The 15,178-nt window shown below is 35.9% G+C and overlaps 1 protein-coding gene across 1 annotated transcript in view; it reads right to left on the bottom strand.

Annotated features, from left to right (window-relative positions):
• Positions 1 to 15,178, bottom strand: part of LOC141361725 (protein NLRC3-like) — an 83,432-nt gene that overhangs the window by 64,559 nt on the left and 3,695 nt on the right. The window contains exons 3-7 of the mRNA XM_073863422.1: positions 14,922 to 15,017; positions 14,700 to 14,813; positions 7,646 to 7,750; positions 5,726 to 7,534; positions 1,727 to 1,900 (exon numbers count right to left, since the gene is read on the bottom strand). Of these exons, the coding sequence (XP_073719523.1) occupies positions 1,727 to 1,900; positions 5,726 to 7,534; positions 7,646 to 7,750; positions 14,700 to 14,813; positions 14,922 to 15,017 (2,298 nt within the window). The remainder of the gene's footprint in view (positions 1 to 1,726; positions 1,901 to 5,725; positions 7,535 to 7,645; positions 7,751 to 14,699; positions 14,814 to 14,921; positions 15,018 to 15,178) is intronic.

Below are 15,178 nucleotides of genomic sequence, written 5' to 3'. Positions count from 1 at the left end.
CGTACTCGTTTGTAAATAAGCATGTAAACATGGAATCTTACAGCACACACTTAAAAGACACAGCAGTGCAGCAAAACTCAAAATTGCCATGAAGGATACGAAAGTGAATAACTGTGTCTAACACTGTACAGCAAACAATGAAATCCGCCATTACGTGATCACGCGTAAGTTACTCGTTTGTAAACAATGCGAACGTTTTTCAATCCGAGGCGTGCAGTCTGTTGAGGTTGCTTATGTAGGCTGAACCGCACAAGCCATAACATATTACATGATATCAAATATAAATGAAGACAAATGACTTACAGTTTCTTCAGGAATATATCCGCCTCCATTGCGCCTTCCATTGTTCTTCTTCTTAGGTAACGTTAAAGATAAACGCTTCTCTTCCTCAATGTCCAGACATAAATGAAGATATTCCTCACGTGTGTGTATAAAGTTTATAATCCAAACATGCGCTAAAGTCTTTAAATCTTATCAAACATTACGCTTTGCTGGTTTGAACAGCTCGTCTCTTCATTACCATGTCAACAGCGTGTGGGCGTGACCGCATTAGAGATAATGAGCTCAGCCAGGAAAAACGGTACTCTCTTTACTTCAGTGCAGATTATATAAACAGGAAATATTTGTTTTTGATAATAATTAGACATTTCAGGCTTTCTTTGGATATGTGTATTATGTTTGTGTGACGAGTATTCGCGGAGTTTCAACTAATTTTTGTAACGTGATTTGAGAGACAGCTGGCGGAGACAGAAATGTCTGAATGAGCACCCTGTTTATTTTCTTTATTTGACAAAAACACAAAGATCTGTTGTTATTGTGAATGTACACTAATTTAAGAGGACCCTTCAGAGTTTCAAATGATGTCAAACACGTAAGTGTTTGATTATTAATGATGGAGTATTTTAAGTTGATTCTGCTATGATAAGGAGAAAACACGTCAAAACGCGTCCCCGCGTTTTTGGACCCCTGGGGGTTAAAACATTTGTTCTGTTAAAAACTTTACACATCTATGAATAATTTTATAATTTTTTTATAATTTAACAATTACATTGTTTCTTTTCTTACACTGCTGTAGTTTTGTTTATGTACATTTCAGTATTTAATTTATGTACTGTAAAATTACAAATTCTGTCTTAAATTCATACAAATTGATTCAACCTGTTACATTGTTACTTCAATGTGCATGATTTCTGATATTTAAGAAATATATTTATACTTGGGTCAGTAAGCAGTCCTTTAAATGATTTTGCAACTGTCAACTGTAAAAATGTAAGTGTTTGTTGTAGTTATTTTGCAGTCAAACAAACATTTATTTGGTGTTCACAATGGTCATGATTTTCAATAAAGCACATTATAAAAATAACCCAGCAAGAATAACCCAAACCCAGAATATTAATCCCATAAATGGTTAAAATGACTACACGTTGGGTTTTTCAACAACCCAACCTGCTGGGTTAAAATGTGTTACCCAACGGGCTGGGTTACTTTCACCCAGCATGTGTTCTGTCCAATATTTACCCAGCGGTGGGTTGCCAATTGGGTTGTTTTTAACCCAACCATTTTTAGAGTGCAATATACAGGGCTGAAAACACCCTAAGATTAACTTTTATGATCCACTTTCAATGTTGACTAGTGTCTATAAATCCATTACAGATGTTATGATTTCTATATAGTCTCACTATAATCTATATGTGATTTCTGTCTGAGCATCAGATCACAATCTTACTTCAGTATCTCCAGTTTACAGTCAGGATTCTTCAGTACATCAGAGATCAGCTTCACTCCTGAATCTGTGAGATTATTATCAGACAGATTCAGTTCTCTCAGGTGTGATGGGTTTGATCTCAGAGCTGAAGTCAGAGCAACACAACCTTCATCTGTGATATAACAGAAACTCAACCTGTAGAGAACAGAGACTTTATGTGAAAGATACAAAACTACAAAGTTTGTTCATAAATCTCTAACCTCCATCTCTTCATGTAATGTTCCTCTTTCAATCCCTCAGTAACTGAGACACTGTGTGTTTAAATGTCAAATAAATCCATCACACAGCTGACTATTAGTGTTAGATGTCCTAAACCACATGAACATTTCTTCATAAATCTGTATTGAGTTCATGACTCACACTTGTAATTCTCATCAGGTATTTGATGTAAAAATCTTCCTCTATTACAGGAGGAATATCAGCTGGAGATAACATAACTCTGATCTTACATTTAAAGATGTTACAGTGTTTAAAGATCAATTTCACTCAATCTACAAAAACATTATTAATGTGTGTGTCAGTGTCAATGATGGATCAATGTTTTTAATCATCTTTATAAAAACAACATGACGAGGAGAAAAACTCTTCATACACAATAATATCAGCAAAGATTTCATCAAAGAAACACCAAACTACATTTTCTGACATTTTAACAGAGGAGTTTTGTTGCACATTGTGAAGGAAATTGAAATGAATCATAACTAATTATAACTAACATGTCTTTTTCTTACAGGTTTGAACATTTGTACTGTATGCTTTTAACAACAAAATGTGTTGAAATAAAGGAAGTAAAAGTTGTACGTATTGAATAATGTAAGACTTTACAATAAGGTTTTGATTGAATACATGATCTTATTTCCTCAAGTGTTTGTGTTCATAATGGACAAGATGTTGTCTGACTCTCAGCTAACAGAAAAAAGTTCCCTGAAAGTTCCCAAAAACGTTCTGCCAATATAAAAAGTGTTCAGTTTTCTTTATGTTCTAAGAATGTTTCTGTGTTGTCTGAACGTTAGATGAATGTTAGATTCTACCATTTTCAAACAAAACTGTTCAAAAATGTCATGTTTTAATGTTCACACAATGTTTAAAACAACAACTGTTTTATTTGCTTGTTATGTAAATGATAGAGAAACATTGCATTTTATTATTTTAAGACCTATAAAACGTGAATGCTTTGTAAAAATATTGCTGTAGAAAACACAATTCACTTAGGTTTAGATGTTGATTATGTGTTTAATTTAAAGGTAGGGTAACAGATTTGATCCTGAAACATTTTTAGTTATGCTGGTTAAAAGTTTTAAACAGTTTTAAAATAATAAAATGCAATGTTTCCCTATCATTTACATAACAAGCAAATAAGTCAATAAAGAAAACGGTTGTTGTTTTAAACATTGTGTGAACATTAAAACATGATATTGTCATACAGTTTGAAAATAGTCGAATGTAACATTCCTCTAACGTTCAGACAACCAAGAAACATTCTTAGAAAATCAAGAAAACTGGACACTTTTTAAAAAAATAACATTGTAATATTTTTTGTCCCATTTTGCCTTTATTTGATAGACAGTAGTTAGAGAGATGACAGGAAAGTCCAGGGTGGAAAGAGGCTTATGTCTTCGGCAAAGGTCCTCGAGCCGGGATTCGAACTCGAGTCGCTGGAAGTGCGTCTACACCATATGTTGGAGCACTGTCCACTACACCATCGGTTCCAAAAAACTGGACGCATTTTATGTTGGCAGAATGTTTTTGGGAACTTTGAGATTGACTGCTGATTTGTATATAACATTAGGAAAAAAATGACTGTTGTTAGAAAAGATTCTCCCAAAGTAAGAATTCAAAATAAAATCATAAAATAATTAGATTAATTGTATGTAATTGTAAGGGACAATGAGTAGGATTTACCCCCATCTAGTGGTGAAATTGTATTTTTTCAAATGAATAGTGCTCCCTAGCGCCTCGCTTTTATAAATGCATGTTGCAACTATGGTAGCCGTTATGTACTCACTGATCTCCTTGTCCGTTTCAGCTGGTTCATGTGTTCTAAATGAAAACGCGTGGTGGAAAGGCGTTTGTAGGCTAGTGCTTTTTGTCCATCTCTGCTATTATAGTTTATCAATACGACAGAACGACATGGAAGCATCCTTGAACTTACCCATTCAATGTAAGTAAAAAGAAGAAATACTAAGCTTACAAAGAAAAGTCAGATCACTGGCAGAGGTCATTTGACACCTACTAGCAGAGGTGGGTAGTAACGAATTACATTTACTTCGTTACATTTACTTGAGTACATTTTTCGGGTAACTAGTACTTTTAGAGTAAATTTAAGGATGGGTACTTTTACTCTTACTCAAGTACATTTCTAGTGAAAAAACTGTACTTTTACTTCGCTACATTTGCCGGCGTTACTGCGCTACTTTCAAATGGTAATAATTAATGAATATATATATTTTTAAAGTTTATAGGGCGTGTTCGAAAGTTGGGCGAAACAGGCTGCGTCACCCTTTAGCGCGCGACCGCGCGGTCACCCTTTTAGCGCGCGCGACCGCGCGGCCGCGTAGATGATAGGAGAAGCAGATGAGGGCGCGTGTGCGTTGTGCGAGTCTTCGGAGGCAGATCATGCGTGGCTTCAAGTTCGGTCTATGTTTTCAATCCAAGAGGTCAAAAAGAATAGTTTCATAATGTGATGCATGCTTTGTTCAGTAAACGAGCTGACATCTCCGCGTACAGGAATTCAAGATCCAACCTGAAGTAAGTGTCACAGTATGTCTATTTGAACAGTATTAATGGTCATTTCACACACTGTCCAAGTTTTTTTGCCATATGCACTCTTGTGCAAGCGATTACAATACAAATCCTAATGTAAGTTAAACCATACAAACAGCACGTTCACATCTGCACATTTCCATATCATTTCCCCACAACTAATCAAACTTAACAGCATAATGTAATGACTGCATTTATACACAAATCCGGACACCTCACTAATGTGTAGAAAATACATTCAAATAAAAACGGGATTGTATTTTATTTAAATCCTTCCTAAAGAATGAATGAATAAAAATAAAAGAATAAAGATTGATTTGAAAGAAACTAATTATATATTATAATAAATGTAGAGTTAATTTGCAACAGATAAGTTCCATATGAAAATCTAAAATGATCATTTTTATTAAGCTCCTGTTTATGTTCAGTAATTGCACTTTAATGGCAATGAAAATAACCTATATATCATATAAAAAGATGATAACAAACAGACACACACGTTCTTATTTGTTTACTGTTTGCATGTTTAAAGGCAGACGCTGACAAGTTTGTGTTGTGAACATGAAATAAAATATAGAGTTAACCGTCAGAAAACATCTGTGTGTGTGTGTGTGTTTGAGATTTTTTTCTCAAATGACACGCTATGTGATGTTAATGTACCCATTGCAGGACTGAGATAGGCTGCTTTACTTGTATATAAGCAGAACAATGAGACTCTTAAGGAGAGATTTGTGAAAACCCTCCAAGAAGTCTGAAATTCAGTGCTTTTGCGCTACTTCTCTATCAGATCGGAAGTAACGAGTAACTAACTACTTGAGTAGTTTTTTCATCTAATACTTTTTTACTCTTACTCAAGTAAATAATTAGATTGATACTTTTACTTTTACTTGAGTACATTTTTGTATAAGTACTTGTACTTTTACTTGAGTACAGATTTTGGGTACTCTACCCACCTCTGCCTACTAGGACATATTTATGAATAAAGACATTGATTTTGACTAATAAAATACTTAAAATCCTACTAACTGTGCCTTTTAAGCAACACTATTTTTTCTACCTTTAAATAATGTCTCTAATATTATTTCAGTGGTAGGCCGTACCGTTACGGTATTGGCCGTAAGCCAATCTTACATGGAAAACTACATAGTGTTGCTTTAATATGTAAACAGTCATGTTATTGTTGTGAGTTTTACTTACTTGAGTTTTTTGGTTTCTTTAATCACAAGCTGCAGTCTCACAAGAACTTCATCTGCTTTATTTTTATCTCCAATAAATGATTTTAGATCAAGTTCATTCAAATGCTGCTCAGACATCAACAACACAAAAACTAAAGCTGCCCACTGTGAAGAGGAGAGTTTGTCGTATCCTACTGATGAAGATCTCACATAATGTTGAATCTCCTTCAGCAGTGAATCATCACCCAGTTCATTCAGACAGTGAATCAGATTGATGGATTTCTCTGTAGACAGATTCTCATTCATCTTCTCTTTAATGTACTTAACAGTTTCCTCTTTCATGTAGGAGCATCTTCTCATCTGTGTCAGTAGATCCTGTAAGAGAATCTGATTGGACTCCAGTGAAAGACCCAGAAGAAAACGCAGGAAAAGATCCAGATGTCCATTCTTACTCTGTAAAGATTCATTTACAGCTCGCTGATGTAACTCAGATAATGAATCCTCTTCTGATGATTTAAGGTTTAATTTGCCCAAAAAGTTAGAAAACCGACCTGGTTTAGAAGTTTGATCAAACACATGTTGTTTGTTGTTTGTGATGGAGATGTGAGCATAAAGAGCTGCTAGATGTTCCTGGATGCTGAGATGAACAAAGCAGTAAACTTTCCCCTGATACAAACCAAACTCCTCTCTGAAGATCTGAGTACACAATCCTGAGTACACTGATGCTTCTGCTACATCAATGTCACACTCTCTCAGGTCTTCATCATAGAAGATCAGATTGCTTTTCACAAGCTGCTCAAAAGCCAGTTTACCCAGTTTAAAGATCATGTCTTCATCTTTCTTCTCATAGTCCTTCTGATGTTTGATGTTTGTCTGAATGATCAGGAAGTGTGTGTACATTTGAGTGAGAGTCTTGGGGATCTCTCTTCTCTCTGCTTCACTCAACATTCTCTCTAGAACAGTGACTGAAATCCAGCAGAAGACTGGGATGTGACACATGATGTAGAGACTCCTGGATGACTTCAGGTGTGAGATGATTTGATCAGACAGACTCTCATCACAGATTCTCTTCCTGAAGTATTCCTCCTTCTGTGGATCACTGAAGCCTCGTACCTCTGTGACTCGATCAACACACTCAGAGGGGATGAGATCAGCTGCTGCTGGTCTGGAGGTGATCCAAATGAGAGCAGAGGGAAACAGATTCCCCTTGATGAGGTTTGTCAGCATCACGTCCACTGAGGTTGATTCATTTACATCACACAACCTCACACTGCTGTGAAAATCCAGAGACAGACGACACTCATCCAAACCATCAAAGATGAACAACACTTTATATTCATCACTGAAGATTTCCATTTCTTTTGTTTGTGGGAAGAAACGATGAAGAAGATCTAAAAGACTGAGTGTTTTGTTCTTCATCAAATTGATCTCTCTGAAAGGAAGTGGAAATATGAGGTGGACGTCCTGATTCTCTTTCTCTTCAGCCCAGTCCAGAATGAACTTCTGTACAGAGACTGTTTTTCCAATGCCAGCGACTCCCTTTGTCAGCACACTTCTGATGTGTTTGTCTTGTTCAGGTAAAGGTTTAAAGATGTCATTACATTTGATTGGTGTCTCCTCTGTTGTTGTTCTTCTGGATTGTGTCTCAATCTGTCTCACCTCATGTTCATTACTGATCTCTCCACTTTCACTCTCTGTGATGTAGAGCTCTGTGTAGATCTCATTCAGTAGTGTTGGGTTTCTCTTATTTGATGTTACCTCATACAAACACTCAAACTTCTTCCTCAGATTTGATCTGAATGTGTTCAGGGCTTTATTAGGAACATCATAGCTGTAAAATATCAATAAAACAGAACATAATTCGGTTCATATAATCTATCAATTATAATTTACAACAGCACTATTCAGCATCTAAAGAAAGCAAAAATTATCATACATTTACCTGAATTCAAGACACATGTTTGCATTGTATTCTTGTGGTTGATTAAGAGTCTTATCGATTTTCCTCTTCTTACAGATGACTTCTGGTCTTGATGGCAGGATTGAACTTAAACATCATGATTTTATTAATATTTATATTTTTTATTATATAAGTCTGCAGTTTTATTAAAGCAATAAGCCCTATGAAGCTGTCATTTACAGTAAATTTATAAAAGCCATGATGCAGAGTAGAGTTAAATTCACTTTAAAACAGCATCACAGGGCTTTTTGCTTTATCAAATGGTAATTTCATGTACCTGGCCAGGTTTAGTAAAACAAACACACAAGAAGCAAAATGTAATGATATTGAAAAACAAATTTAGTTCTTTAAAAAGTATTTAACAAAGTTTTGCAAAGCAGCACAGATGCAGCAACAATGACCCACACTCATTTCCACCAGGCTGGCACTGTATTGACACCGGTAGTGAAGTGAACGCTCGGTCATAGGGTGGCACTAGTTCCGTACCGGCTGACGCACTAACATCACCAGTGACCCGAATAGCTTGTTGTTAAGTTATATTACTATATATGTTATGTGCTATATTATATTACTTCCCCGCTTACGCACTTAAAGGAAGACAAGAGCTGGTATTTCAGAAATTCTTTGCTTTTTCATCCAAAACATAAAAACCTGCTTAAAACTCTTTGTTACGAATCATTATTTTAAACAATAATTAATAATCAGTTTATGTCCTACATATATTTTTTTTCCACTTTGTTAAAGCAAAACATCTTTGTAATATCCTAATGTATACAAATACATACAAATAAACAATTTTTATAGTGTTTAGCTTGGTAACTACTGTTATCAACCATATTTTTTAATTTTAATTATTGTAAACTTGCTGTTGTTTTAAAAAGGTTTTACTAGTGTTACCATGATTTTCAATCATGCTTCACTAACATATTAATATTACACAGTGTTTTTGAACTGTAAATTTTAATTTTGGCATTCAACGATTAGTATATACGTAACAATTTGTCTCCGCCTACTAACATAACCAGTTTCTTGGTTCAAGACCAGCAAGATTTTAGGGCCAATTTGAAACAAAAGTCTTGGGCCTCATTTATAAAGCATGCATATGCACAAAACGAAAACATGCATACGCCGCTTCCCATGAAAAGTTTGTGATCTATAAAATTAAACTTGTGGAAGAATGTGTGCACCTGTAAACTCCGACCCATGCGTATTCAAATTCTGGAGACAAAGGGAATTGGCGACACAGACAGTGAATTCTTGAAATTAAAGGTATAGCGGAAGATTTTCCAGAATTTTTGAAAAGAACCACACCTCCACTTTAAAAAAAAGTGCACATGCCCAACACTCTAACGCCTATTAACGTCTGCACGAGAGAGATCATGCACGAGCCTAGTTCTTCCCTTCGCTCTGTTTACAAGTTGCTGTAAACATTAAGATGTTTATCATGTCTGCGCGGTTTGTGACTTGTGCCAGGGCTAACATCGCTAATTATAGCTTACATCAACTTTTACTAGCAGTGATTTTAAATGGATTTCTCCAAAAAGCATGACAAACTTCACCTGTCGAGTAGAAACTTCGTGACTGAGATATCAGTGGGAAGCCCAACCTGTGTGAAATAGTCTCCCAAAAACACGCTGGCCTTGTTTCTTTCTTCAGAGGACTTTCTCTTCTTGTCATACAATTCGTAGACACTTTTTCTCTTGCGACTAGGGGTGTAAAGATTAATCGATTCGTATCGATGCATCGATTATACAGGTGCCGATTCGATGCATCGATGTGTCCGCAAGAGGATTGATTATTAATGTGTTTATTTTGCCGCCTGTCTGCTCGCCTAACCTCATTGTTATCTTCTATGTCACACCGCTTCACACGTCTTATTAATGTTTCACAGTCTGTTGTTCACACACATTGCTAAGTCTTTTAAAAGCGATGGAACCGTCAGCGCAACACGCAATTTCTGTTTGAGCCTTGGTCTAGCCCACAGCTGGATGAATTGAGACGCAGCAAGTGACCCGTGCTTTCTAGATGAGTCGGAGGTTTTCATAAAAATAAGACCATTAAGCTCATGTCTAGCGAATCCAATGCTCTAAATGGTCATTAAACATCTACCGTCCCAAATCCATAATCTAAAGCAAAGATGCGTCTTCATTCACTTATTGTTTTGTTTTTAAAGCATGCCGAAATGACACAAAATAGATTTCTTGATGTTAAAATAATTTTTAAGAGAGATAAAGTTCTGGAGCTGATTGATGTTAAAAGAGTTATTAAGATTGACTCAAAAGCGATCTACCAGCTGCTGTTGTCTGACGCGCATGCACACAAACGTGCGAGTGTCCGACCCCCATATATAGCCTACACATCTACACAGAATTATAAGTTTTAAAAATATCTGTTTTTACAAGAATTCACGCAGGTATGACATATAATCTGTTTTATCTGAAGTGAATGTTTGGTTAACTGTTGGGGAAAAGTATCTGTTGTGTAACATTAGGCTATATTAAACCCTTGCATTAGTCTACATGTTAAAGTGGTCTGTCTTAATGTCAAATTTAAACAATACAAAAAAACATAAATTTAACACATAGTGATATTGTTTTTGCTTTGCGTAAACAGTTGTAGTTCTGTCATGTTTTGTCAGATTCCAACAAATCATGCATTGTTTTGAAGTTTTTTAATGTTAAAATATAAATAACTAATTTTAGAAAATTTGCTCATCCCAACTCAATTTGCCAGCACAGGTCAGAAATGATGCAGCAGCAAACAGAAATGGAGAAAGAACAAGGTCTTCTAAAGGGAAATTAAATATAAAACTATGACTGATGGTTCTGTTGAAAATGTAAACAGGCTGTTGTAGACATACATTTGCATATAGCATAAATATTTGTCCAAATCAATGTTGATTAGAGCATTAAAAACGACTTCTCCTCAGCATTTAATACAATTCAGCCCTTTTTGTTGGCTGAGAAACTTCAGTCTCTTTTTAATCTGAATTCTAAATTAATTGCTTGGATACTGGATTTTCTGTCAAATAGGTCGCAGTGTGTTAGGGTCAGGGGCGCCGTAAAGGGGGGAAAAGTTAGGACGATTCTAAGGGCCCATTAACTTTTGAGGGCCCCAGCCAAGGACTGTGCCGCAAACGCAATCCCCTTAAGCTGTGCCCTCTTAGCTCCGCCCCCGTCTTTACTCTGCGTGTTAGCGCCGTCTTCAATCCACGGTCTCACAGTGCGCGTGAACTTCACAAGAGAGCAAGGTGTGTGTATTTACTGCTATTTGCTATGATATCTGCATATGTGCACTTCCTTACTACAAATGCAGTTTACACAGTGTGACGCTGAAGCAATACAATGCAGTTTTCTTTCCACTGTAAAGTCTTAGCTCTGTTCACCTCAGTTTAAAAAAAACACAAGGTGATTTACGTTCCCTGTTTTGTGTTATGATTCTAACGCGAAGTCCGCCCTTATAAGCTGTTTTATTTAACGTAGCCCATATAAGCTAATTAACATAAACTAGAAATGCGATCAGTTACACAACGCAATATGCCAATGAAGGATTTTTAGGCAGTTGAGAATAGAGTTGATTGTGATAAAACTGAAATGCAACTAAGGCTAAACTAGTCCAGTAATGAATATTAAAGCTTCTCACCTTGCAACAGGTTTAAGAAATCAATGGAAATCTATGTTGTAATCTGCTATAGTTGTCATTCATTTCATTTTAGAGTCCCGTTGATTAAAAACAGTCTGAAGAATCATTTAATAACAGTATAGCTGTTTTCTCGAGTTCACGTTAATGATCTGTTGTTATTTTTGCTTTAGTGTAGCTGCTGGTGTGTGAAACCTGTTCTTCACCTTATAAATAATGCTAATAATTATAATACAAGCTTTGGTTTGGTCAAGCATTTTTGATCCAGTCTTATTTGAGGCATAAGATAACTGTATAGAAAAGATGCATTGTTGTTGTTCGCCATTTTTAAATGTTATAATGTTATTGATGTGTGTAACAGCTAAAGTATACAGTATGTCACTGAGACTGTCTCTGAATATCAGACTAAAGCCTCAAATCTTTTTGTGAGATAAAACCATCACAGTTTAATTTCAAGCATTAATTTCACTATGATTTCAATCGCTGACATGACATTACTCAGTCAATATTAAAGATATCAAGTTCATATTTTCACAAAATGTTCTTTACATTATGTAGGATGAATTTATGTGGGAAACAGTAAATTACAAAGAAATACTTCAGCTGGGTTTTCACAGGCATGGTCACATTTATCTTTAATTTAAGAACGTTGCATTTTCTCTGAATATTCGAGTAATGTACTGTATTTTTCAATTAAATTTACATTGCACAATAAATTATCTTAGCTGCAGACATTGTAGGTGTCTATAAATACTGATAATTGTGGTCATAACAATAGCAAAATAAATAGTTCTGTATTATTAAATTACAGACAAAGATTTTGAATAGCTACAGTAGGTTGGATTGGATGTTTGGTGTGAAATGGGTATGGTGGGGGCCTGACCCCCTATTCTTTCATAGGGCCCAAAATTGCTAGCGGCGCCCCTGGTTAGGGTAAATGGTGTTTTATCATCAAAAGCTATGACTTCTACAGGCTCTCCTCAGGGTTGTGTTCTTTCACCTTTGCTTTATATTTTATACACAAATGACTGTAGAAGCAAGTATGAAAATAGGCACTATGTAAAATTTGCAGATGATACTGTTTTAGTGAGCCTTTTGAACAATGACGAGGATGGGCATGGTCCTGTAGTTGATGATTTTATTACATGGTGTGAAAACTTTTATCTTTCTATTAACGTTTCCAAAAAGACAAAAGATAAAATTATTGATTTTCGCAGATCACAGCACAATGTTTCACAAACTGTCATTCAGAATATGAGTATTGAGACGGTAGTTGAATACAAATATTTAGGAACCATCATTGACAACATACTATCTTTTGAGGGAAACACGGTTGCTGTCTGTAAAAAGGCCCAACAGAGACTTTTCTTATTGAGGAAGATGAATACATTCCGTGTGTGTAGGACGCTGATGACTCTGTTTTACCAGTGTTTTATTCAATCTGTCTTGTCATTTTGTATTGTGGCTTGGTACAGTGGCCTTTCAATGAACAATAAGCGTAAGCTAGCTAGACTGGTAAATGCTGCGTCTAAGGTGGTTGGGGTACAGCTACCACAGTTGCAAAACATATATGATCAACAGGTCCAAGGGAAGGCTAAGCAAATTTTAAATTGTTCTGATCATCCACTTTTTGGGGAGTTTAATTTGCTCCCCTCAGGTCGCCGTTTTAAGATACCTATGTTAAGAACCAGACGTGCCAGAGATTCTTTTATTCCTGTGGCTATTAGGAACTTGAATTCTCTTAGGTGACATTTTATGTAATTTTTTATAGACGGGTTGCACGGTGACGTCACTAACTGGTTGCGCGCGCAACCGAGAGGCAGAAAGAAGAGAAGTGCATTGTGTTGTATGCTAGTAGCGGTGTCTGTAAGTCAAAATGGCAAGGAGTTGTTGCGTGGAAAATAGTACCAACAGAGTCAGTGCTGGGTGCCTGATGTTAACATACCAGTAGATGCGACTATTACGTTACTAGCATTATAATTATAACATTATAATTCATACATGTATCACAGTAAAACTGCAAAAATAAAGACAGAAAAACAGATCCAACTAAAATCAAGTCTTATTTATATACAAACAATAAAGAACGCTTCAATAATTAAGGTTGTTGCAGTAGCGGATCAGCTCACCAATCGGGCTTTCTGCCTCCTGGATGCGCGCACCCTGCAATGTTTGTAAACTTGCAACCCCTCTATAGTAAATGTTTATTTATTATTTTATTATCTCTGCTAATGTTCATTATGACATATTGACTTGTAGAGTGTATTGGTCTTTGTCATTAGTTACAGGATAAGGAGTGTCCCCATTGTTTGCTGTGTTGTGGATGTGTTGATGTGTGTCTATTGTGTCTACAATGTTGTTGTTGATGATGGCATCTGGTGGTGCTTTTAGTTGTTTTTTTACATATCCTGCTGCACACTAAATTTCCTTTCTAAGGATAAATAAAGTGAAACTTGAACTTGAACTTGACATTAATTTGCGATTAATGAAATCATGCAATTAATCTAGATTAAATATTTTAATCTTTTGACAGCCCTAAAAAATATCAAGTATTGAATCGGATCCAATTGGATCACGGGGAATTCTGAAGAATAGAAAAGAATCGAACCGTTGACCTAAGAAATCGGTATCGGATTGAATCGTCATGAAGGCTCCGATTTACACCCCTACTTGCGACTCTCAGACTTTTGGAAAAAACGCGGTGAAAACGCGAGCTTCAATGAATGGCTGAAACCATAGACCACCACACACACATACACACCTGAAAGTGTGCATGTGCAGAAAGCAAACCTAGGGACGAGCACGTACGACGGCCTTACGTAAACATATCAGAATGATTGACAACTGGGATGACCAATAGTTCAGATGATCCACCCAGAAAAAGAAAATGTTCCACTATACATTTAAGTAAGATTGACTATTTATGGTTAAAATGGGTGTACAGGGCAGGATATGAGGCTGGTTCACGTCAGCACACTTACAAATGATCTGTGACTTATAAAGATAACATTACCCACAGGTGTGTGTATGCATGGTTTGATGATAAATCAGAATATTTTTGGCGTAAACCTTTTTTGGCGTTTGGGCGTAGTAAAACTTTATTAAGGATCCTACGCAGAGTTTTCTAAATGTGACCACAGGCCACCTTACCTGACCAAGATCTTTATGTGTGAAAAAGTGAAGCACCGTTCAAGATTGAGTTCCAGCACTGGTGGAAAAGTGCTACAAATGGTGTAAAATACTGATGAAGAACATCACATGTGTATCTTTGTAGAGTAATTAACAAAGGCTTTTCATATGACTCACCAAATCGTAATCAAGGATTGGTTCTGTTTTGTATTCAATATGTTAAAATGTTATACAACAATAACATGGGTTACATAAATTACATAAGTACCTAAGAGCAGGACCTCTATCATCAGATTTGAAGTGTAATGGCCAATCCATAGACCGATCACTCTTCATAGACACACAGCTGAACTCTGGATCTGATCTCTTCTGATGATCTGAACTATAACACACAACAGATTTAATATTTTTTAAGAACCATGTTCTAAAACAACTGCACTTTGTAGCATCTTAACCAAAAATTATCTTAAAAAACTTTCTTAGAATTTACCTGAATCCAGGACACGTGTTTACATCATAATCTTGTGCTTGATTGATAATCTCTTCAATTTTCCTCTTTTTACAGATGACTTCTGTTTTGACTGGTCTGGGTGTAAGGATTGTATGAATACCATAATATTATTATTTGTATACATCATTAAACCATCATGATTACTGTGATTGCATGAATCTGTGTTTTAGTGTAACTTTTAGAAAAGTTTATGGGCTTTATAGGTTTATTGTTTTACTAAACAGTTATCTCACATA

Source organism: Misgurnus anguillicaudatus, chromosome 24, assembly GCF_027580225.2.
Source record: "Misgurnus anguillicaudatus chromosome 24, ASM2758022v2, whole genome shotgun sequence".
Classification (NCBI taxonomy): domain Eukaryota; kingdom Metazoa; phylum Chordata; class Actinopteri; order Cypriniformes; family Cobitidae; genus Misgurnus; species Misgurnus anguillicaudatus.
This window is presented reverse-complemented; position numbering and strand designations above follow the sequence as displayed.